This window comes from Prinia subflava, chromosome 15, assembly GCF_021018805.1.
Source record: "Prinia subflava isolate CZ2003 ecotype Zambia chromosome 15, Cam_Psub_1.2, whole genome shotgun sequence".
NCBI classification, from domain to species: domain Eukaryota; kingdom Metazoa; phylum Chordata; class Aves; order Passeriformes; family Cisticolidae; genus Prinia; species Prinia subflava.
This window is the reverse complement of record NC_086261.1, coordinates 3,136,896-3,162,761: the sequence shown is the minus strand read 5'-3', so window position 1 is coordinate 3,162,761 and position 25,866 is coordinate 3,136,896. Positions and strand designations below refer to the sequence as shown.

The 25,866-nt window shown below is 44.6% G+C and overlaps 1 protein-coding gene across 2 annotated transcripts in view; it reads right to left on the bottom strand.

Moving 5' to 3' along the window:
- ADAMTS17 (ADAM metallopeptidase with thrombospondin type 1 motif 17) overlaps positions 1-25,866 on the bottom strand; it is a 156,075-nt gene that overhangs the window by 99,642 nt on the left and 30,567 nt on the right. For both annotated transcript variants that reach the window (XM_063412718.1, XM_063412719.1), the window contains exon 7: positions 20,310-20,353. In XM_063412718.1, coding sequence (XP_063268788.1) covers positions 20,310-20,353 — 44 coding nt within the window. The remainder of the gene's footprint in view (positions 1-20,309; positions 20,354-25,866) is intronic.

Sequence of the window (25,866 nt, the reverse complement as noted above, 5' to 3'; positions counted from 1 at the left end):
TTTCCCTCTCAGAGTTGACAAAGCTGTGTTTATCAGGGTGCAAATGTAGAACCTTAGATCTGGAAGAAGTCTAGCTTGGTTTTTATGAGTTTTGACAACACTAAGGATGTGGATATTTGTTGCCCAGGGATGAAGGGATGGGCAGCAGCCTTTTACTTCAGCACTTGCAGCAAAGAGTGAAGGCAGAAATCAGGCACTGACACCTGCTTACTTTAAAAATGCTGACTGTGAAAGGGCAGATTCACACCACATGCAAAAAAAAAGAGATCAAGATTTAACCTTTTAAACCAATGGCCATAAAAGGCTGGATTTTAGCCTTTTCTTGGACTGTCTTGCTTCTTACATGCAGAATAGTCCAAAGGATGTCAAGGAATTGCTCAGGAGGTAACAGCCTTCTTTGGGAAGATTTTTGAGATTGCAAGCTCAGTCCACACATGTGGTGGCCCAGTGAATGTGCCACTTTTTGGTTAAAGGGAAACCAAACCCGAATGTTTGGGTCAGCTGAAAGACACTTTTACTGAATAGGGAGAGATATTTTGGTTCCCTTTCATCAGTTTTAGGCAGAAATGACCAGAGCAGGACTTTTACCAAAAGTATTTTATTCCTACTACTAAACCTGATTATTCCACCTTTATCTTCCATTGCCCTGTGCCAACAGCTCTCTCAGTTGTATCTGACACACAAGGTTTTAACTGAGGAGCAACAATTGCATTTCAGGCTCGAGGGTCAATCAGGCAAGTCAGTTTTGCTTGAAATTATTCATGCCAAGTTCCTTCTGAGAGATTCCATAAAACGAGGCTGGGTCTATGTTTGCCATCATGGAGATGGAAGGGGGCAACATTCCCATTTTTGGGAGGTGTGGTGCAGCAAAACAGTCTAGAATTCTGCCAATATATTAAAATATGTTGAATACCAATTAAAATGTCAAATACATTATCCCAAATAGTAATTCTTAAGTCTTTGTTTAGTGTCTCTAATCCCCACTGAACCTGGCAATGCATATCCACATTATTATTTTGGCTTTTGCTCTCTGCTAAACCCCTCATTATTCAAAGGTGGAAAAGCAATGATTAAGGACTTGTACATCCACCAGTGGTCAAAGAAGTAGTGACTGTGGCTCAGTTACAGACTCTTAGTCATCTCTTTTTATTAGCTATTTTCAGTGCTTAATGTGAATCCTGTGTGGTCATTTTATAATATCTGCAATGATCAATTAAAAAATGTAGCCATTTAAAATTAGTTTATTATTACAGAAATGGACTGGGCAGAGAAATTCATAATCCTGGAAGAGCAAAAACCTTTGGAGTACATGGAATGAACTCGGTAAGAAGTCCAGCTCGTGAGCTGCTGAGTGCTTATTAATAAGAGTCATTCTGGAACAGCAAGCCAGTTATAACAAATTGATATCACATTTTAAGCCTGAAAAAGCTTGCCTTAAAAACGTTTCTGAAATCTATTTTTTCGATCAAACCATTTCCTAAGACTGTAATTTTCTTTTGGACCAATCCATTTTAGCATTAATTCCTTTCATCAGAATATCAACAGCAAATAAATTATTGATCTGCAAACATACTCCAGTTCCTTAGTAAATCTATCTGAACCATTAACATAAATGCAAATTATTTGTAACCCAGTACAATGATCCACATAACTGAAACACAGACAAAAATACAACTTTAACCAACACCTTGGTAGCTGCACTGACATGATTTATGTCTTCACTGGGATGAATGGAAACTGTTGTTTGTCTCTTAAACTTCCAGATTTTTATCTGAGCCTTTCAAGTCTGCAGAACTGGAATAAAAACTCCATGAACTCAGACACGTTTGTGAAAATCCTGGCGTGCCATGGTTCTACCAGGCTGGGAATAATATAAAAGGAAATGCTTTTATTTGGTAATTTTGCTTCTGGCCTTGTCTGTGAGACAGGTGTGTGCACGTGAAAATGAAAAATAGGGAAGGAGGCTGAATTGGGATTTTTGTTTATTTTTTAAGAACACCCCACACTCCTCATGTGCCTCTGCAAATATAGAGATAGTGGCTTTCTTTGGGGGAAAAAAGTCCTTATCTTTCAGATTTGTTGTCAGCAATTACCACAAATCTATTTTTAATATATAAAAAAGGTCAAGCAGGAGCATCAGTGGAAGAGGGAAAGGAAAGCCAATTACTATTTTTACTCTTACCAAGCACGAGGCTTTTTTCCTTTCTCTCCTGAGAAATTACATAATTACAGCCCACAACTTCTGTGCTCGGGTTTGGACACGCAGAGCTATCTGCACTTCCACGGCAAACCCCGGGACACAGGCAACTGTGTAAACTCACATTTATCCAAAAACTTGTCATACATAAACAGCCTGCAGCTGTTGGCCCTCGTGCCAGCTATGAGCCCTGCACCAGCAGTATCTCCAAGGGGAATGATCCCATCCAGCCCAGCAAGGCATGAGGATATTACACACTCGCCACAGGGATGGCCAAAGCCAGGAGAAGACAAGTCCTGGTGTGTGGGATCCCGTTTTGTCCTACTGCAAACACCTGGGGCTCCCTCCTCGTGGCTCTGGAGCATTCACTCAGCAAGTGGTTTGTCCAGGTATTCCGGCTTTCAACTCTCTAATGTCTTGTTTTCATTGCACTCCTAATACTTTAATCTCTTCTTTTGCCAACCACCTCTGGATACAGAACTTTTACTTGATTAAAACTTGGCTGGCTCTCCCCCTGCTCAATGTATTTGCTGTTGGGAAGGGAGCCAAACTCCCAGTCCTGAAGTCTGCTTGGCACAGACAGAGCCTCCCTGCACATCCACATGCTCAGAGCAAACCTCCCATTCATTCCCCATCATTACGAGTTTGGTGCTGAGCTGATGTTTTTCTCATCCTCCCATGATTTTCAATTTGTGCAGCTCGCACATTGCCATCAATTACATTCCTCCAGCCTCTCTTAACATCCTACACGAGTAAATTCAGGAAACCCTGAAGTGATTCATGCTCTGCCTTTCCATTCAATGGCACTGATATGTTTGACAGAGATGCCCTGCCTGTATGTACACATCGAGTCAGTCACCAAGGGAATCTTTCAGTGCTTGTGATACTTAAAATGAAAAATACTTCTCCCTTGCTATAAAGCCTACATAGAAAAGGTTCCAAAATTTAAGAAACATTCAAGAAGAAACCCACTCAACTGCCTCCAAGATAGGTACTAACACTGTTCTACAGCTGAATAAACAGAGGTCTCAAGAGTCGGCGGTATCCAGGTGAAAAAGAACTGTATCCATGGAAGGGCCCTCACAGACAGGCTAAGGCTGTCACCACTGAGCCTCCAGGCCAAGTTTGGTTTATGGGGATCATCCAGAAGAGTGAACAGGGTGAGCTGTTCCTTCATTTTATGAGAATGTCCTAATTCAAAGCTGGACATGCAATCTTAGCGGTACAAATTAATTTGGCTTAATGCTGGATAGTCCTCCAAGATGCCAATTTCTGTTAATCTCACAGTAACAACATGGTTTCCATTAGAGTTTAATGTTCATGTATGGAAACTGTTTCCCTTAGCAATAATTTTCATTGTTACTGCATTTAACAAAAACCACACTGGAAACAACACACTCATTATGAATCACAACTACAGAAATTACAGTGCAACCATCCAGTGCATGAGGCACAGCTCCAGTCAGGTAGGAAAACAGGTTAATAATCACCCCAGTGCCAGTCACAACATTTTGAACTCAAGTCCTTTTAGAGGAAGAGCTTCTAAAATGTGATGGACTATCTGATAGAAGCTACCATGACTCCTGGGAATATCCACCAGATCCTGACTTTCTGTACCTTGTTGCAGATGTGCCCATGAGCACAGAATCCTCTTCTCCCTTTGGAGAACATAGCCTGTCCTGAATTTCAACATGACCCCTGTAAAACTCTGGTCACCATGACCTGCAGGGATACAGCACAACTTTCCCAGAACTCAGACAGCCGTCCTGTAGTGCCCAATAAAATAACTTTTTCCTCTGAAAACACTGTCATTTCCAGTGTACACAACTGCTGCCAGAATCCCAAAAGCCCGGCAAGAAGAATAAACAGCTGAAACACTAACTGTAGGTACTTTCTGAATCTCCTGATTTTCATTACACTCACCCTGAAGGACTAACAGATCAAATCTCTCCCTGATATTCACAGTACCAGCTGATGTTTCTGGAGCTCACAAGGATAAACTCCTCACAGCACAAATGAGTGAAATGCTCAATACCTTTGGCAGGAGATAGTTTTCTGATTATTAGGAACAGCTAGAGGTACTTGGCATTGAATATTGATACAACACCCAAGGGTCTGATGAGTGCCCTGGATAATGTTTCACAAGACCAGGGCTCTAGCTGAACAAGCCAGATTTAACCACGTGCCTTAATCTTTGTGAAAGGACTGTGATTCAGGCAGAAACACCCAAATTTTAGCTGTGGCATCACTGCAGCTCAACAGAACTTCTCAGTCAATTCTTTCATCCCTCCCTGGAGCCCAGGCAGGAGTGCAGTGCCCCATTTCCAAATTCCCTGACACCTGAACCAGCTGCCCTCCTCAGTACCTTCCTGATAAAAATACCTTTGTGAGGTCAGACCTCTTCGTGTCTGTAAAGCTGCAGAGGCAGCAAGATTTAATCATCAGAGCTTAAAGGAGTGCTTTTGCTATCTTCCTTTTCTCTCTTTAATTACCCTGCAGGACAGCAATTAATGGAACATGTGGAATCCCCTCCCCAGCAGGGCCAACCCTCAGCTTCACCTTTCAGTCTTTCTTGCAGGGCTTTTCTGTTTCTTGGGAACCCTCCCGAGGTGTTACAAGTTTAATGGATGAATCATTTATCTGCTCCTTTACCAACCTGCCCACACACAGACATTCCCCAGGATGGCAAGAGCTTTATTCCAGTGTCTCTTGCATTGGATTTGCACTCTGCCAATTCACTGCCTTAGGCAGAGGGGGCTGCCCAGAGCTCTAGGGATTGAAAAGAGATTGAAAAGCTCTAGAGATTGAGACCTCTCCCAGCTTCAGGGATATCTGTCCTCACCCACACCAGCAAAAGCTGTTTCAGACACCAAATACAGCAAGATAAGAAAGCTGAGAGATGTCCTAATACTTTTTTTGGCTGAGAAGATCCCTTTAACCAAGGCCTACAAAAACATTATCCATGCTGCATTGTAAGAGCAGACAACCTTCAGAAACCCTCAGAGGTTTGGTAAGGGCACCTCTGAAACCACATTCCTTTCCAGTGCCATTCACCAGGATTTGTGGTGAGCAGAGGTGTGGTGTTCCCTGGATTTCAGGGAAAGCTGGAAAGGAGCAGCTGCTCAGCCTCATGGAGCAGACATCCATCGGTGACACAGGCACCACTGATCTTGCCTGGCAGCAAGGAAATGCACTAAAAGCCCACCTGAAGTCCTTTCCAGCCCTATTTTCTAAGCTTTTATGATAAAACACCGGGATCTAAGGCCTCAGCAAAGCAGGAGATAAAAGAAATTCCCTGTCTCTTTGACATCTGCTCTTTGTTCAGCGTGACAGCCTCCGTGCCATTCATGGCTCCTCCCTTTCAGCAAACCATCACTTCCCTGGATGACAGCACATTAATAAATCCTCTCCATCCAAGGAGACATGAGGAGTGCCTTAATTAACTGGGGCAGAGGAAGCAGGGTATCATCTCCATGTTTACTCTACTTTGATATGCTAACAGCCACATTCCAGAGAGCTTCTCCCCAACACTCCCCAGAGCCCAGGGAATGCTGAATGCAGACCTCAAACACAGCTCCTTCCTGCAATCCTGTTTCTCTAATTAAATACGGAGTTTGGGACATTCAGTCCAAATCAGACCACCATTCCTGAATGCTGATTCCCAAATCCAGGCAGCTAATTCACCATCTGCTTCCAGACATCACTGCCTGGTGCTGAAAGTCTCCATGCTCACATGGAATTACACGGGCTCAATTAATCAAAGTAAGATATATTAGGACAGCTGTTGAGAGGAAAGGCAGGGAAGAGCTGGCCAGGTGGGTTTGAGAGAGGGATTCCAGTTGGGGATTGGACTGAATGAGTTAACACACAGTGGTGGGAAGAATACAGAAGCCTGGCATAATTCAAATTTAGTGAACAAGGCAGGAAGAGAAATGGGAAGAGATTGGGGAATGAGAAGAGACAGGGACAGAAAAGTAGCAAATGGAGACAGTATGGGTTTTCCAGAGGGCTTCAGGAAACATGACTTTGATCTCGTAGGCAGCAGGGAGTCACTTCTGAGGGAGGCAGGGGTCAAGGAGGGCAGGAGATAAGATCAGAAGGGAAGATGAGCTCCCTGAGAATGTCTGTGCGTACTTAGTGCTGGAGAAAAATGGATCTACACCCCTGGGTCAGAAGTCTCTGGCATTATGGGTTCACTTGAGGAATTACTGAACAAATCTGAGGGCATAGAATTATTCAGGCAGGGAGGTGTGTGCAAAACCTGGCACTCAGCATAAAGGAGGGACAGCAGTTGGAATTGGTATAGGAACAAGGGATGGAAATCAGAGAGATACAAGGTAGTGAGAGAAAGAGAGGCAAAACGTTGTTCAGGGATATCTCACGCCAGAAAGGAATCAGATCTGGCAGAAGGCAGCAGAGATCTGATGCTTTTGAAGGGCTACAGGAGACTGAGAACTCAAAGAAAACACCACCAACAACTGTGAAACCAAGCTGCAAATCAGGATTTGGATCCTGGCCCTCAAAAGTCACCTTTGCCTGAGGCTCAAAGGCATTTGGATTTGAGTATCTTGTGTTGGACTGTGGTGTTGGTCAGGGGTGGGTTCATGAGCATGGATCAGTCCTGCACTGGTTAAACAACATTCAGTAGTTTGCAATGAACAATATTTCAGTGTCTGGAGTGTGCTGAATGTTTGGAGATGGCTGAACACCTGTGCTGCTGATGAATGGCATTCCTCCACAGCTCCCCATGGCACTATTCCCGTGTTCTTACAGAATGACTCAGCAATGAATGAATGAATCTATACCTTTGAAACACGTTAATATTTAAAGTCTGTTTTATTTTTAGGTGCTGTATGCATGTCAAAGCTATTCTCCTGGCAACACCAGAGCAGCTCAGGTGAGCTGCAGGGAAGGCAGGCCAGCAAATGGGACGATGCACAGAGACCAAACTCCAAACAGACGCTTTTCCAAATTGCTCCTGTGATATTTCTCCTCTGCAGCTCCCATATCCTGACTTCCAGGGCTGCTGAAGCTCCTGGCTTCACTCTGGCGAGCTGCCAGCCAGCACTGATAAACTTATTTAGAAATTCTTGATCCAGCCCTTCTGTTTTAATTCTTTGCTGAGTGCTGATTTAACCTCACAGCCTGACTTGACAAGGCTGACAAACCCGAGGGCTATGCCTGATAAGGTTAATAGGGTTGAGTTATTCTGTTAAATCAGAACTTGGGCTGAAAAGTTGGTCCCCAGCACCTCCACCCTGGCTGATACCTCTGCTGCCAGGGCTGGGGAGTGAAAATGATCCAGTGCCATGGCTCTGCTCCTCTCCCCACACATTACCAACAGGCATCACATTTGTTCTGGCACAGCACGACAGCATGGTGGAAAGGGAGGTGAGGATAAATAAAAAATGCCTAAACTTACTGCAAAATGAATGGCTTGATTTCCTAGAGATTACCACTTGGGTGATGCAATCTTTCCCTCACTGGCAGCATCAGAGGGAGATGGCTCCTTCCTCTGCTTAGTTTCTTAATTTTCAGAAAACTTCTGAAAGCCTAATATTTCTGAGCTCCATATGCTCAAATTTGACATTTGGTTATAGAAATAGTAGGGAACAACCATCACTGGGGGAGGCAGACACACAGGGCATAGACACACTCAAACCAGGTTAAAATAAACCAAATATTTTAACCAAACCAGGTTAAAATATTCGGGTTCCTACTAACCCAAAGGACCTCTCTCTCCCCTGGGTTCCCAAGCAGAGCTGTCCATCCTGGCTTCCCCTCCCCAGCCAGGGAATGCCCCACAGGGCAGTTTATGCAGACACAAACACATCACAGCACCAGCCTGATTGAAGAGAATGGCTAATTTCAAAGGTAACATGGCTGGAGATATTTTTAATATGTCCTGAATCTAGTTTTTTAAGTACCTCTTTCTCCAAATTCCTCAAAAATAAAATGTCACCTTTAAAGCCACACCAGCTACAGAGAAATTCTCACTCTGAAAAAGCCCAGCCTGAGCTTTTCTCACACTTAATAAAAGAAATCTCTCATGTTCAAACTTGAGCTCCAGTGAAAGAAAACACAGATTTGGATGAATACCACTGAGCTCCTTGCAATGACTGACAGCAGCCAGAGAGTCCCTGGTGCCTCACAGACACAAGTCAAGGCACAGTCCCAGTCCTGGGGCCTTTATGGACTGAATTCAGACAGCCTCAGAGGCTGACAATGATGGCACTAAAGAAAATTGTCACAGGACTCTGCAGGAGCCAGGGGACGTTTTCATGCACGTTGTGTTCATGTTACTGCTCCAGGACTTTGTGCTGAAGTTCTCCCAACAGGGAGAGAACTGCCTCTTCTAGTCCCACATGTTCCTAAATAAAACACCCCCAGGAAATGCAGGAGCTCCTCAATACCTGCCTGGGTGACAGTTCTGAGCCAAATCCCTGTGTCCCTGGCTGGGAACTCTGTCCTGAGGGTACAGCACAGCTTGCAGGGTCTCCTCAGCTGTCAAACCCCACTCAGGACTCCCAGAGGGAATCTGCAGCAGGAACAGCTGCACCTCCCAGTATTTTTGGGTATTTTTGAACCAGCCTGCCTGGGAGCCCAGTGGCAGTGGCCTCCTGGCAGCTGCCATGTAATGAGAAGCATTTCCCAACAAAGCCACCTGATTAATGATACCACAATCTGCATGTTATCATTAGCATAATGATAAGATAATCAGCTTCATGGCATCCCCACAGAACAAGCTGGATGTGGATTACATCCACTCCAACAGAACCAGCTATCAAAATCAGCACAGGATTAATCAAAGTCTCACTGGAGCCAACCAATTATAACCCCCAGCTTTGGAAAAGGTGCATTTAATCATTTCCTGGCTTCTTTTACTCAGTTTCCACCCCCAGCAGGCTGACCTTTGTCTTTTTTCTGAAGTGTAAAGCCAGGAAGCTTTATTTACCTGTGTGTTCAGACCATGCTGTGGCTCACAGACACCAGTGCAAGGGTGGGTGTCCTGCACCCCTGTAAACCCATCAGTGCATTGAACAAAATCCTGGCTACAGCAGTCAGGAGCTGGGGTTCTTCATCGTGGAAAGGGCCAAATGCTCTCAAAGTCCAGACCTTTGCTCCAAGCCAGGAGCATCACACCCTTCCCAGCTCCTCAGATGCAGATCCCAGAAAATGCCAACACAGGAGGGCTGTGCAGGAACCTCTGCCCTCATTTGGCTCCTCACAGGGAGAAGGGAAATGTGAGACAGACAACCCACACAAAGAACTCTGGGGCAAATCAGAGAATATCATGGAAGAAAGAATAAGATACCAAGAGGAAGAATGTGAAACTGAAACATAATTATAGAACCCTGGTGAGGTAACAGGCACTGCTGAAAGAAAACTACGACGTTTAGAGCTTCAGTAGCCCTTAAGCAACACTCCTGTGTTGCAGGATCCCACGATTCTCAGAGGAAAGCATCTCTATTCAGGTGCTGCTGAAGGATGTGGAACAGAAGGTCAGGCAGGAATCACAGGGAAAACCTGTGAAAACCCTTCATGTGGAAGGACAGAGCATCTCCAGTGAACAATGCTGCCCCTCTGAAGCCAACAGACACTTGGAAGAGTCATCAAAGGGATTACAAGGAGCACCAATACCTCCCCAGGAGCCAGCACACAGGTCAAGAGAGCCACAGCAGGAATTTCATCCACTCTTGGACCTGGACAAGGCCAAGCTGGAGACAACATTTGCTCTCTGACTGACAAAAGCCAGAAAAGCAAACTGGAGCACACAAGGAACATGAGCATACAGGTTTCTTAAATAGAGATTTAAAATATTCATTCCAAATAGAAATCTAACTTCAGTCTTCTATTTTCCTGTCATTTCAAGAACAACGAAGTCTGATTAGACTGATGGACTCGTTTCAAGTAAATAAAAACATCCACACAGAGTTTCCTAACTCACTGGCCAGTTTTCTTACAAATAACTGCAGTGTTTACACTGTTTGTCTGCTACAGCACAAATATTGCTGTACATGCTGGAGCTTGATGGATGAATTACTAAAACCAACAAGCAGATCCTCAGCAGAACATTCATGTGCACCCAGCAGCCCAGTTCTGGCCAGGGAGGGCCTTAGTGCAAACAGCTCAGGCAAAGCAGCCACACAAAAACGCCTGAAACAACCACACAAAACCAACAAATGCCCTCAACCTGCTGACTGCTCATGACCAGCAACCAAAGCAGGAATACAAGGCTAATTCCGAGCTAAGCAAACACAGAAATCCTTCACATTCTACAAATCATGCTGAAAGAGTGCAGGAGGAGACAGATATTTGATGGGTTGAGTCTATGGGGTTTACTATTATTATTTTGATAAGTTCAGTGTATTTCTATCAGCTGATGTAAAAAGTAAAAAGACTTGTCAAACTAATCCAGGCAAAACCCTTGCAGATTACAGGATTCTGAACCTAAAATTTAAAAACCTACATAGCAGAACCCTTGTGTCCTTGGAAATAAAATTCCAAGGAAATCCACTTCTGTTCAAGGGACAGTTTATACACAAATACACACATATATGTATATACACCTGCCAGTGATAATTTGGCTAAAATTTCATTATCTGTAGCCACCTCCCTATCTAAACTGGCAAGGATTTGATAAAGAAACCTCAGTATTTTCTACAAGGAATATCTGGTCAAATTCATATGCATAAAATTCAAACTATTCTGCCATGCATTTAGAGACAGTAATTTATTTCCAGAATGTGCCTGTGCATTCTTGGGTCAGCTCAAAATTTCATCACCTTGCCCACAGCACCTGCCATTAATATTTCCAGCCATGGAATGAGCTTGTAGTGGATCACAGCAGGCTGGAGCACACTCCCTACTGCCTTTTCAGCACACTGGTAAATGCAGGGAAGATTTTCAGTGCTGCAAAGTACTGTTAGATAGCCAATTCCTATTTGCATTACGTGGAGTACAATCCCAGCTGAAAAGCTTGGAGCTTATGCTGAGGCAGGGGGAGAATTGTTAAATAAAACCCAACAACATTCCAAGGATTTAAAGTGACTTTCAGTCTACTGAGTGCACTTGGTGTAGCAAAATCCTGCCAGGACCAGACACCCTGCAAAATGGGTTAGGTATAATACCAGGTCATGTTACCAGATGATTAACCAAACCTGGGAAAAAACCAATTCAAATGAAAAAAAATCTGCACAGATCAACCTCCCTTCCTGGGGAAGGGAAAGTTTTATGCATGCTTCCCAGTGCGGTTTTCTTGGTTACCACCAGTAAAATCTCATCTCTATGTCATTTAAAACTCGCTCTCAAAATTGCATTTTACCTTGGCAGCTGCAAAACAAAAGAAATGTGAAAGTACAGTAGGTAACTGTCCTTCATTTCCTTCCTTTACTCTTACATATCCTGTGTGCAACTGGAATGCCTCTATTTGATTATCCAGTGGAGCAAATGCTACAATGAATGCAATCATGCCTTATTACCCTACATGTCTGCAGCCTATTGCACAGCTATGTACAGATGTTTTTACACAAGCTTGGTTTTCTAGCTACAGGGTCTATAAAACAATAGGAACTATCTGAAATGTTTTCAAGCCAGCAAAGGATAAAGGCACTGTAAAGCAGTCAACTGGATAAAAGCCATCAATGTCTGACAGGAGAAGAAAAACCTCCGAGGTTCCTCGATTCTGAACGCGTCAGCTTTCTGCAAGCGCCGCAGCAAACTGAGCAGGAATGTGCAAACAGAGTGGGAAATAAGGACCAGGCAGTGGAAAGAAGGAACACAAACCTCTGGCCTGTTTTACTGACCTGAAGAACTGGCTGGTGCCCAAGGAAGTGGAGCTGCCTCTGGTAGCCTTGTCTGCAGCTGGGGCTTGCAGTGAGCCCCAGCCCCCGGCAGCTCCGTCCTTGGGCTTGTCCCTTCCCATCTCACCAGCACCATGGGGATCTCAGTTCTCATCTCTTTGGTACAGAGCTTTGGATTTTACTGAAAAAAGGCCCTGTTTACAAATTCATTTCCTTCTCCTCTCAACACATTCTTTTTTTACCAATAAAATACAGTGCAAACCCCCTCAGTGTGTTGTTTCAGGGCCTGCCAGGGAGGCACCGGGAATTAACGGGTAAGGCTGGAAATCAGGATGTGCAAAATCATTCTATGTTCTTGGATGAGAACCAGTGAGAAAGGGTTTTTGTGAGTCCCATTTTCCCCTGTCCACCTGGCCTGAAGCGTGTCATAGCAGAAAATCCCTCTTTCTGCTGCAGAGAGTGTGGGGTTGGCATTCCCAGCCCAGAGGGGTTATTTATAGAGCACTGACAGCAGGTCTGACACCGTGGAAAACAAACACCATTTATCTTTCCACAACCTTTTATAACAAAAGGGGAAGCAAGAAGCAGGGTGAGCTATGAAAGCAGAATTGATGATTTTATTTGTTTTATGATCATTCCGGGGAGAATCCCCCAGAGAAACAAACCCTCAGCAAGGAGAAGCAATGAAGCTGTGGAGTGAAGCAGTGCAGCAAGCATGGAAAATCTCCATTTACACGGATGAGGCAAGAGACAAGAGTAGAAATACTACAAACCCCAAAAGACACTAATGGTCTGTCCACAGACCAAATATAATGAGCTTGTTCTGCTCGTGTCTGCCTCAAAGGCTTCTCAGCCTCACACTCACAGTAGCCAGGAGCAGTTCCAGAGCTTTTCCTGACAGTTGTTTGGCAGTGTGGGCTTAGCTGGACATCAATTAGGCTCCTGCTTCTCTGTTTGCAAACACAATGACCCCTTCCCGAGATAAACAGCAGAGATTTCTTTAAATCATCATTAAATGCTGCTTAGCCATAAGCAAAGTCTTGGTTCTCAAGCAGTGTCCCACAAATCATCTCCAATTTAGAAAGCAACTGAGGCACAAAGATGTCTAGGAAATAAAACTGTAATTCGGAAGTTCTTGCATATTATTCAGGAGAACCAAAACCCTAAGACCTGCCTGTCACACAAAATATTATACTTCTGATTGTTTTTTCTCCATGCCAGCATGGAAATGTACTGAATTGCTTGTTGAGGACACTATCCTGTAAATTCACTGGGAATTGTTAGTTCAAACAGTCATAATGAGTCCTTTTCCCCCAGAGTGACTGCATGTCAAAGCCCCAGATTCAGCAAGAGGGTGAGGGGTAAAAAGATGGGGAAAGGAACATCACATGCAGGTATCTGCCCTTTAAGCTATGAGACCAAAATTCCCAGGTGCTTTGTGTACATGTCTATATAATTTCACACAGACAGAAATGGCCCTGGAGTGGAATGCAGGACGTGTTTGCACCTGCACCAGAGTCAAGCTGCACAATGATTTAGCACATAAAGTGATTTATGAGATGGAGCTGAAATCAAAGAATAAAGTCAGAGTATCAGAAAAAATATCAACGAAGTCATGGCAAATATTCTCCCTCATGACTTGCTCCTTTCAATAAAGGCAGCAGAAAGCAGCTTAGTAACCCACCAGTCAGAGCCTAGGCTGGGATTTGGGCTGGAGTCCTGAAGGGAAAGGACCATAGTTCTGGTAGCCACTGAATTTCCTGAAGAAAGTCAGGCTGGATGGGACTGGGGCAACCTGGTTTAGTGGAAAATGTCTCATAGCAGAGGGATGGAATGAGCTGGGCTTTAATGGTCCCAAATCATTCAAGAATTCCATGATAATTCCATCAGGATGCATTGTATTCAAACAGTAATCAGCACCACCCTGTAGAATGATGAGATGTGATGGCCTGGAGATTATTTACTCAATAATAATTGAGTAGAGTAGAGTAGTTAGAGGCCTGGTAGAGTACTCTGGGTCCTTTCCACAGCATTTTAGACAGTTGCTCACTTGCGTTTATCAAAACACATCCCCATGAACCATTAAAAAATCATGGGAGAAGGCAAACCTTTCAATTTAAAATCAGCTTAAACATCCACTACCAACTTTGGGGTGAGCCACAACAAAGACAAAAGCTTTGTCAAAGTCTGAAGGTCAGGAGGGAGCAATGAATAAGAAAAGCAAGATTTAGGATGAGCAGAGACACAGTAACAAACTAAAGCTGGGTGGGAAGTTGATGGGAAGATTCTGGACATGCTGCCCTACATCTGACAACCACTGTGAACATATTTTAGAAACTACCTTAAATATCTACGAGCATTAATTACCAACAGCAGTTGGATGGGGGACATGAAAGGCCAGGTACAGAGCAGGAAGTGTGTTATTCCTCCCTGCTGACAGTGTTTAGTTCCAGCTCCCTGAGAACAAGCTTCAAACACACACCACACTGCGAGGCCACTGCTTGATCTGCTGGGATGGGTGAGCATGACAGACAGATAAATAACGGGAAAATAAAAGGGCCTGAAACACATTTTGGGGCTGCAAAAGGAGAATGATGTATTGAGGAGAACTAATGAGGAACTGCTGGAGGTTTATGAAGACTGAAGTGGAGTAAATGTGGGGAAATTCCGTGACCTCGGTGGGCACATCCAAGTGATGGAAAACAGAGCCCGCAGAGCCTTTGGGAACAGCAGCCCCTGGCTGTCCAGGCCCAGCTGAACAAAGACAACACGAAGGAAAAAACTGAGCAAGAGCTCCTACAAGCTCTGAACCAACCCCAAAGAGAAACAGGAAAAAAGGGAAGGGGAGGGAGTTAATCATGAGAGCAGCCGAGAGTGTGCGAGGCCTCGGAGCTGGGAACTGGAAGTACATGGAAGAGGGAAAAATGACAAAAACAGGAAACCTGCAACTAATCCTCTCCCCACTAAACACATGCATTTGTTTTAATTACCCAAGTTATTTCCTTCACCCGAGACATGAAACAGAGCGAAAATTTAAAAAGCTGAGATAACTGTGAGTGGATAGCACTCACACATTGATAAATTCCCAAAGAGAAGAGGGATCAACCACCTATTTTCTACAAAAACTCCCTGCAGCAGGACAGTGTGAGCTCCCAGCTAAGGACAGTGCCTTTTTCAACCAAGGAGATCAAGAACCCACCAATGCTCTCAGTACATGGAATGAATAAAGACAAACCTAAACAAGACTACTGAGCTGCAAAACAAACCCAAAGGCAAACAAATATCAAATGCTCTACTTTCTTAACAATAAAAGCAAAATGTAAGATGGCATCAGGAGATTTGCATGTCTCAGGCAACATCTAAGATCAGGACCAGGACTCTGACCCCAGATGAAGCCACCACCAGGATTCTGAGTCTGGTGTAAGCAGGATTTTCCTCTGGGCCTTAGTGCACAGTGAGGCAGCCTGGCTGAAGCCACGTCCCCAAAACAAGAAAAGGAAAAGCACAGACAGAACCCTGAATGAGGCAGAGCAAGGGTTACAGCAGCAGGAATTCCCAGTTACCTGAGTGGCTGTGCTCATCCCAGGGCTCTTCTGAGATTTATGCAATCTCATGTTACACCTCCTTGGCACGTGAATTTTTAGTGGGAATTTGGAAGAGCAGGGATTGCTAGCTGGTGAAATTAAACTGGAAGGCTGTGGTGTGCAGGGTGGGGCCTGGGAGATGGTAGTGATGAATATACCCAACAGCACAGCTCAGCTCTGTCTGCCCTGTGCAGCCCAGCATTTATTCCCTAGCAACCACAAGGCAAGGGAAAAACTCTCCCACTGCACTGGGCCACAGCTCCTGTGGTTTCCTAAAGCCAAGAGCCCAACTCCACTGCCCTGCAGAGCCACAAGGGACAGAAATTTGCAGTGCTGTGAGGTCCCTTGCGTTCCCAAACACCATATCAACTCAGTGGTGTTTCTTTAAGAGACATTTTAACCTCCAGTATGTTCATTTTAATGCATTAAGCTGTGTTTGGGTTTGGTCCCAAGGACAGTCCCAGCAAGGCTTTTGCTAAAGCCAGGCACTGCTGCTCTAATGAATTGTTTTAAGCAGCAGGTATTTCTATTTATTCTGGCATCAAATAAAAACCCGCCCTGGAATATACAGAAACATTCAACATGAACCACTGTGGAAAATGTTTTTAATGTGAGAATTCCTTTTCCACTCAGAGCAAACCAGCTAGTCTTTTCCCTTTCCTTGGGGATGAATTCTCTGCTGTGACACTGGCAGGGCACTGGAATCAATACAACACAGGGAGGAAGATTTAAGTGAACAGCACAGGCAGGATGACCAGAACTGTCCCCTGCTGTGGACAGGCCAGCCAGAGGTGGCAAATGGCCAAGGAAAAGGTAAAAATGTGCAATCCCTTATTCAGGTGTTTTACATGGAATAGAAAAGCCTACTTGGAGACACAGAGCACAGATCCTCTTCTGCCAAACCTGGGCATAATTTGAAACACTTTAGTGTGATAAACAGCCAGGAGATGGGAATGTTTTTCTCCAAACACTGATTCACTTGTGGAAAGAGTCTGGAAAACTGTGTTCCTCAATCACCTCCACTCTGTGCTTGGTTTTCTCTGGGCAGCTATTCCTCCAGCTCAGCCTGCCCCTCTGCAGTGCACACACGTTGCTTTCTTTCCCCTGACATCAAGGCACAGAGGAGCACATGTGACTGCAGCAGAGGTAAAGTCATTTTTAACCAGGGCAATTTAAGGATATTCAAGACACATTCTCATTTTCCATTTCCCAATTCCACACTGACCCCGATTTTATTATTAGCTGAATACAGTGAAGCTTCAGCTTGGATCTGGGGTAACATGTACACTGAGGAATGAAGGCCAAGCTTTGCCTTGAAATATGCAGGATCATTCCTAACTAACCGTAAAGCTGCTTATTTGGCACTGGCAGTGGAAATACTGAACGAAAGGGGCATTCTCAATCTGCTTATGTCACAGAAAGGTTGGATTCTGACAGTGTGCAAGGCTCCAAGCTGCAGCCTGATATTAATAGCAAGACATTAAACTCGCAATTCGGCTGGCTCGGAGGCAGCTCCGTTGGAACACGGATTTCTCTGCAGGAAATGGCAGCTCTGCTTGGAGTCACAGCACGAGGGATGAGCCCGAAGCAGATTCAGGAATTCTGAGTGGTGTGTGACCAGGCTATGTCACACAGAGAGAACCTTCCTGCTCAAACCCAGCAGCACATCCCACAGCAGAGGCTGTCGGAACACAACTGTTCCACACGGGAATATTGTTCTCCTTCTGTCCACCTCCTTTGGAATCCATCCATTCCCAGGCCCAACTTACCCAACCGAGTGGGGCAATGAGCATTAACAAACCATTTCTTACCCAAAGGTTCTGTTCTGTGGTGCAGACAGTGGGGTATCACCCCACCAAGACAAACCTACTCATTTTCCCCATCCTTGAGCTTGTTTCTGCCATTATGGAACCGTCCACACTACCCTGGCAGCTGGGCCAAGAAAATCTGAATCAAGTCCCCAGAGCAACTGGTTTCAGTGAGGGGCTCCTGCCAGAATACAAATACAAACCTCCTGCTGCTGTTTTCTCACTGTGTCTGCATGGCAGGCAAAGATTGCAGACAGGTTTTTCAATATGGATCTTTCAGAGCACAAATGAACACCTCTTATGAGCCATTTAAATTTCCTAATCCCACTTCCCAACAACAGCTGGGCCTCAAGGCTTCCACCAGGGTTAAGTTTTGCTTCCATATTTCTGAAAATGTAAAGAAAGTCAAGGCACTGTCAGGGAAAATAGCATAACCTACAGCACTCTGAGTCCTCTTATTTTATATAATCCAACAGATTCCTTGGAGTCTCTTGAACATGACTAAGAAACATTAGATTCTGGACTTGTACTGCATCACACCCCCAAGAACCCCACACTCTACAGACCTCCCTGAGCCATGCAATCTTCTGTAGCTTTGCACTCGAAATCCTCATTTCACAGAGGTAGACAGAAGCATTCAGAGTGCAAGTGACCTGCCAAATGTCACACAATGAGTCAGTGCCAGGGCTGGGAAAAGAAATCGGGAGTCTCAGAGTCCGGATTCTCTGCCTTATATAGAGCAGCAGCCTCGGTCTCCTGGTTTAGGAGAGCAGCTGCTCGCTGCATTTACAGGAGGGCAGCACTGCCACTGCAAGGGCCAGCCTCAGCCACAAGCAGGTGTAAAAACACCTGATGCATCTGCTGAGACCATGGACTTCATCTGTTCAAGTGTACAGCAAGAAATGAAAGCAAGTTGCTGTTGCAGAGAACTTTGGGGAGCACAACAACCTCAGCATAACCAGTAAGACCAAACACAGCATCACTCGCTGGACTCACTTCTTGCTTCCACAGGCAGTCCTGCTGATTTGGAGAGGAATATCTGGGAGCTGAAGTGGGAGACAGGAATCTGGAAACAGCAGAGATGGTTGAAACACCAAGATAAACCTTCCTAGGCCAGCATGGAGGATCAGTGGTCATCCAGCTGTCTCAGTTGTTGCACTCATATTAAGCCCAAGTCAAAGCCACACCACACTGCTGCTCCTGTCACCCAGGTGTGTGCACATGGCATCGAGGTCTGGCCACTAAAAACCTGCTTATCTACAACTGACACCTGCTTTTCCCAATCCTGACAAAGGAGGAAAACCAGGGAATCTTTTGCATGGTTAAAATTTAGTACTACCAACACTAATCACTGTCTCAAACCAGCTTGCATGTCATGAAAGAAAATTCACTCATTTATTCTTCCTCTGCCATGAAAAAATGCAAATGGCACAACAAGGCCAAACAGGGCACAGAAAATGCATAAGAGAAGATTTAAGTGCTTTGCTGCCAAATCAAACTGTCAGGGGAGACGGTAGGAAAAGCAGGACTGAAGACAGCAAAGAGGCCAGACTGGTTTTGTCCCAGGAATATTCACCTTCTAAATATCTTGGAAAACTATGCTGGAAAGAGTAACAAGTGAGTTTAATCTTCATTGCTGTGATCTTTTACTTTCTCCACTGCAGCCACAGCCTGCAGCAAGTTGCAGCACAAGAAATAACTTGGGTATTGTAAGAACAGAAAAGAAGTCATAAAAATATTTCCTTAGTCATGCTGTCTCTGGTAATATAATTCCCTGAATGGAGATCTTCAACAATGCTCCCTTTAAATATGCAAAGAGCTCTGACTTTAGTCAGCATGTGTCTTCCATCAGCTTTTCTATCTCTTTTTTCTTTTTAACTCCTTTATTGTATCTTGCCACAGCCACCTCCAGGTGCAGGCATACAATGTAAAAACCTTCCTCAGTGGAAGTGTGTTTTCCATTGGACACAGAATAAACACATTGTGAGGGATTCCAAATGGAAAAACCTTGCACACAGAGGCCAGTCCTTGCTCGTGTGCATGCATCCTCCAGCTCTGTATTTCCTCTTTCACCTGGTCCCCACGCCAGGGAGTGAAGGAGCTGCATTCCAAGATGAGCCCTCCACAGGGCTCCTGCTGAAGGCACTTCCCTCCCTGCTCTGCATCACCCACTGTCCTTAACCCCTGCAAGTGTCTCCCTGGACAACGGAGTGTGAGAACAGCTGAAAATCAGGATCCATCCCAAGTTTACACAGAATGGAGGATAAGGGGCCACTTCACTTTGAGGCAAGTCTAAAAAAATTCACACCATCATCACAGAGAGGATGTTGAGCTGTGCCTCCAAACACTGCTGCCACTGTGGGGATTAAAAAAAAAACAACCAGGAGAACACAGTGAAGGTTACTGCTACCTGAGTGAAATAAATAAACAAAGTATTTAATGTGTGGGATGTAAGGACCCTGTGTATGCAGGCTTTGGATACCAGTAAAGGCAGTTAGGAAGTAGGAGGAGCAGGAGGCTGAAAAGAAGATTTAACTTGGCTTTCCTACAATGAGGTATTCTTCTCCAGTGTCTGAGTGCCAGCTTGATCTGGGAATGTCACACAGGTTCTTACAATGGGAAATACACTCCTTAGTTAGCAAAGTCTTGTTTGAGGGGAGAGAGAACTGAAAGGAACATTATGCAGACACACCAAGAGGCAGTTTCTTCTGCATCCACTCCAAAGAAGCAGAAATACTCAAGAATAACTCCTGAACTCAGAGACCCTCAGGGCTTATTTATAGCTCATACCCTGCTCAGCTAATCCATATTTGCATCACAGAGGTACACAGAACAGCAAAACCAACATTACAGCAAACCAAAGAGTGAAAGCACAGAAGTGGCTATCAAAATCCCCTCCCCTGCTCCTTGGACTTACCCACAGTGTCACAAGGCTCGTCTTTGTGCACGCAGAAATCTGTCCTAGAAAGAAAAACAGAACAGGAGAGTGAAATCTGTCCTGTGCCTCCAGACTAGGAAAAAGCAGTGGTGCATGATTCACATCTCGTGGGTGCTGAGGTCTGGGGATTTTGTGAGGCTGCTGTGCAGTCTACACGATGACAACACACACAGCAGCCCTGACTGCTACTGAGATTACAGGAAATTATGTGAACCAGCCCCATATACCACAGTCCAGTTTCACAGACTTCAGATTCAGCACCTAAAAGAGCCCTGCCTCAGTCTGTGATGTCACACTTATTCCACAACTGGGTTAAAACTGAAGCTCTTTCCACAAGAGAATTGTAAGGATAAGGAGCAGACACCCTGTGATGCACCCTAAAGACAGTGGGAGTAGCAGAGGTGTGGGGCACAGCCCAAGGGCACAGAACTAATAACCTGCACCCAGAAAGTCTCAATTCTTCACTAGAATAGAAAAGAACATGAAAGAAGTAGGACTAAACAGAGAAGGACAGATGCTGACACGGAAGAAGAAAGAGAATTTCAGGATTTTCCTGGTAATGGGTAAATTGGCTTCAGCTAAACTTATTACAGTCAGATTTGCCATGTTATGCTTTAAATCCAACACAGAGAGGTTCAAGAGACTCATTTTGGTTCCCCACACCTCATCAAGGCAGAAGAAGATACTACAGATGCCAGTGGCACCCACAAATCAACAAGGGACCCATGGGGCTGTATTAAACAGAAACAGAATAAAAGCTTGAGGCTCACCCTCAAAGCACTGACACTTGATGTAAGAATATTTTGCACATAAGATTCCTTGTGACAGAAAAACAAGGGTGGGGGGAAGTGTTTTACAACCAAATTAATAGCTGGAATACATTTCAATAAGCACTTAGACCCAAACTTTTGGGAGCTCTCCTCACCAGGGCTGCTTTGCAGTGCAATCCACAATGAAGAGGAGCTGCAGAGAAACATCACATGTGCTAAAACATTTCAGAAGTTCCTTAACCCAAGGGAGGCTGAGGAACTGTAGTCTCTAGCACCACAGCTTTCCTCACCCTGGGAGGAGGCAAGGGAATCCTATTAGCACATTTGGAGTGTGAATATGAAATGCTCGAGTCCCCGTGGGATTTGGAGTTTAAGAGTTTGGCAGGAGGAAGATCAATAATACACAGAGAAAGATAAATACTTAGAAAAAGAAAATATTTAGGAGAAATATAAAAATAGGTAAGCATTAGAAGTGCTCTTTCCTTGAAGAAAGTTATGAAACTGAGGTTTATAGGAAAAGGGATTTAAGGCCCAGGACTGTGGCTGATGAATCCAGACCCTCCACACCAAACTCCTTTGAAAGCCACAAATCAAGCTGTCAAGGCTTGGAAGGAGAGCACAAACAGCCATTACCAGCTCTTGTTCAGCAGACATTGAAAACCAACCATGCTTCAGTGCAGAAAAACCATAACAACCATCAAAGCGTTAAAAAATCAGACAGGAACCAAACAAAAATCGGAAGCTACGACCACACACCGGCCCCAGCTTTCATTTTTCACTGCAGCCTGTGTCTGGACACCTTGGCATTGCAGCCTTCCCAAGGAAGACTAATGACAGTCTCCTGATGGAGCTGGCACCAGCACGCCTGCTCCACTTCCCAGAGCCAACTTGACAGAGGTTTATTTAAGGACTTATTATGTTATATAAACTGCTAAATCAAACAGATGCTTTTCTTGTGACAACAGATAGCTGAACTATTAGTGGATGGCAGGAGGCCACAGCTAGAAAAGCCTCTCTCTCTCTCTTCAGAGCCTGTCCAGCCCTGCAAATAATGCACAGAATTTCTGCTCCTTGTGCTGTCCCACACCAAAAGGTGTCTGGCACTTTCTGGCAGCTCCACAGAGGAATTATCACCATGCTACTAAATAAGGGGTCTGTAAATGATCCAGCACAACTTGCAGACTCTCCTACAGAGGCAGAACAACCCTTGTGTATGAGGAGAGTCCTGTGATGCTGTTTGGTCAGGGAAGGGCTTGAACCACAGCAGCAGCAGAACTGAACATTGCTGGCAATTCAAGTATAAAACCTGCCCAGCTCATCCTTAAAACTGTCATAAAAACAAGACCAAGAGACTCCATCTTCTATTCAAATATATGTACAAAAATGCCAGGATTTAAACCATCTGGATCATTGCAAATGTTTTATCCCCAAACTCTGTGGCCCAACAGAAGAGCACATCCAGACTTTTAGTCACAAACCAGCTTGGTGGGTCTCAGTCTTCTCCCAAAGGAAGGAGACACCTCGTCACCAAGCCCACTGCTGAAACTCCTACAGTCCTTCCCTGGCAGCCAGAGGGAAAACACAGCATGGAAAGGGGTTAAAATGATCTGCCTCACCTGTGGCTCAGTCACACCAGTGATTTAAATGGCCCCATCCTGGCACCTGAGACTGATCTGCTTTAAAAAGGTTTCAATCACAGGTGTCTCTCTGGCACATTTTTGAGCTCAACTGCATGGGTAATTTGGAAGTGAGAGCTTGACATGAGTGATACTATAACGATACTCAAAAATGCAGGAAAGATATTTTAATATTTATTGCGTGTGCAGAGGGCTCTTATCACAGATATGTAGCTCTGTTAGCAAAATTTTTTACAGAGCTGTGTTGAAATGAAACTCTTACTCCAGGAGCTGCAGTTCAAATCCAACATCCGACCTTATCACACGAGGTCTTGGATAATATATTGAAATCACAGCTCTAGCTGTGAACCAGTTTTACTCTGCACTTTTAGCCACTGACTGAATCAAGCAGGACAGGAGTTCTCATCCTGTGACCTGTGAAATTCTCAGTCATTATCATGTCTGGTACCCAGCAGAGGTTTCCATTAGCAGAGTGCAACAGTTCTCAAAAAAATGACAAGTCAGTTGTTTTGTTCAATAAAAATAGCCAGAAGAGCTCAAAACTCCTCCTCCAGTCACTCTTCCATCTGGCTCCCACCAACTGGAAAAAAATACCTAACTGTGCTAAGCTAAACTCTGCAATCCAAGTCCTTCCTGTGAGAAAGAAGGACAGTAGCTGAACTGTGCAACAGGAATAAGAAGCATTCTGTTAAATGGCCATTCCCAGCATCCTTCAAATGACATCTTTCGACCAGTCTAACCCTGCAGGGTCATAAAGCTAAAGGACAGAGGAAACTGGTATAGTCCAAAACCTGCCAAAACAAACTTTCCACATCCATAGGTACACTCAGCAGCACTATGTGCCCAGTTTCCTCCATGCACACTGAATTCCTCCATTTGGCCATTTAATGGGAAGGCAAAGAGCTGGAGAAATGTGGAAGGGAGGATCAGGCTGCAAATGGAACAACTACACCACTGTAAAAAACAAATCTTTGCTTAAAGACAGCTCTGAATCCTGTTCTTGTCAGTGCTGGGACATTCTTTGCTCTGCTGTCACATCACCTATGGTCTAATAGGTGACCCAAACACTCCAGCCAGGAGCTGGGATAACATCAGTGTGCCTGAAGATTTCCCAGGGAATGCAAAATACAGAGGGATCAAGAGAGGGAATGTGTTTCAAATGAGACATGCTTCTAAAATCACTGAGATACAGATTCAGAAGTTATTCTGGTCAGCTGCCTGTTAAAATATGAAGTACACTATCCAAAGATGTCAGAGACTTGAATTTCTGCAAGTTCAAAACCAGAATCTGAATGAGAAAAGTCTGATGATTATAGAGACCACAACACTATATTCAGACCTTCAGGGCTGTGGCAGATTATTCCCACTGCCTCACTTATTTACTGAGCTGGACAATGCTTCCTATTTCACAGGCACAGTGTGTCTCTTACCTGGAACTCAGGTGGATACCATTCAAATCCCACAGGAGGGATATTTGCCACCTAAGTCATCTACTTCTGCATGCAAATGAGGGTATGGGAAACATCACTTAGAGGTGAAGTTTCAAAAGGCAAGCGTGCCTTGGTGTTTCAAATGAATCCAGCCAGACTGGAACCAGAGGGATTTCTTCAGAGCTTGACCCCAAAGAATCTGTTTCTAGTGCTCAAAGCAGCTGCAGCTGCTGAAAATTCAGCTTCTGCTTTTTCTGGCACAATTGCTTGTGCTGGACATGCTGTTGCTCCCATATCCTCTACCACTGGTCCATCTGTACAGTCTGGGGAGGGTCCAGGGACACACACACACACATTTCCAAAGCCAAAAGGAGAAAAATTCATTTCCCTGACACAGGAATGGGGCTGCAGGCCCAGAAGTCTTCCAAACAATGCAGCATCCTCCATGAGGCAGAAGCAGGATGGGTTAAGGATGACAGGACACAGCAAGAAGGAAGGAAAGACTCCAAGTACACACTGCTGGCCTGTCCAGCAGCAAAAATGCTGCTCCTGTGCACAGCCACATGCTCCTTGGCCTGAGCCCTCTCACCAAAGCTGAATCTGGTTTCTAACCCAACCAAACCTGTCCTTTCCCACCTATTCCCACTGCAAATCCACTGAACAATTCCTCCTACAAATTCTTTCTGCAGTTCTTCCTCAGAAGCCTGAGTCCAACCCATTTAGCCTGACATTTTGCATTCAGTTTTGAGGGCTGCAGAGATGAAATTCTCTGCACATTCCCCCCACCCCGTGCTCAGAGCCCATCAGAAGAGATCCTCTCTGCCTCACTTGTCATGCAGGACAACTGGATACCCAGATGAGCTTAACAAAAATGTTAGTTATTTATTTAGGCAACGATCCAGTGGAGCACATGCTTAACCATAACCAGGATGTGCAGCCTGGTGACTTCAAAGGAACTGTCCCCCTGTCTAAACTGCTGAGTATCTGCACAAGTGCCTGGTGGAGTGCAGTGAATCCAGAGGAGGAGCAGGCCTTGGGGGAGCTGCACACACGGCTGTGGAGGAGATTTCTCAGAACTTTGCTGGCCTCATGCCCTGCTCACCAGCTCTTTCACTGAACACTCACCAGGATCCCGTGGATAGTTTGCAGTGGGGCTGTTAACACAAATCTGACACAAGAGATTATTACAATCGGGATGGCAGTTTATGCAAAAACAGGTATTTCTACTTATACTGTTGGCAGAGAAAATAAGTGAAAGAGGTGAGTGATACTGAACTGCAATATAGAGATTTCCTGTCTCAAACTGGGGAAGAAGTGGGTAGGAAGTAGTGTTTTCCTAGCACAATGAGCATTCACATTGCACCATAATTTTGTGCTTACTTTAATTATTCAGAGATCACTTCTGTAAAAATGAATACTTCTTTTACATCTCAAAGGATGCAAAAAACTTAAAACACCATGAATTTGCTTCTCAAATCTGTGGGGAACATGGGACTTACATTGTATTCTGAGGCTGAGCTCAGGTGGTTAGAGGAAAAAAGACTGTTGTCCCTACAACTCCTTTTTTCTTGCTTTATCTGATGTGTTTGACACATCAGTAAGTTCAGAAAGAATTTTGACCAAATATTTCTACAGAGATCATTTCAAACTTTTCAATTTTGACCAAATATTTCTACAAAGATCATTTCCTGAAATAAAG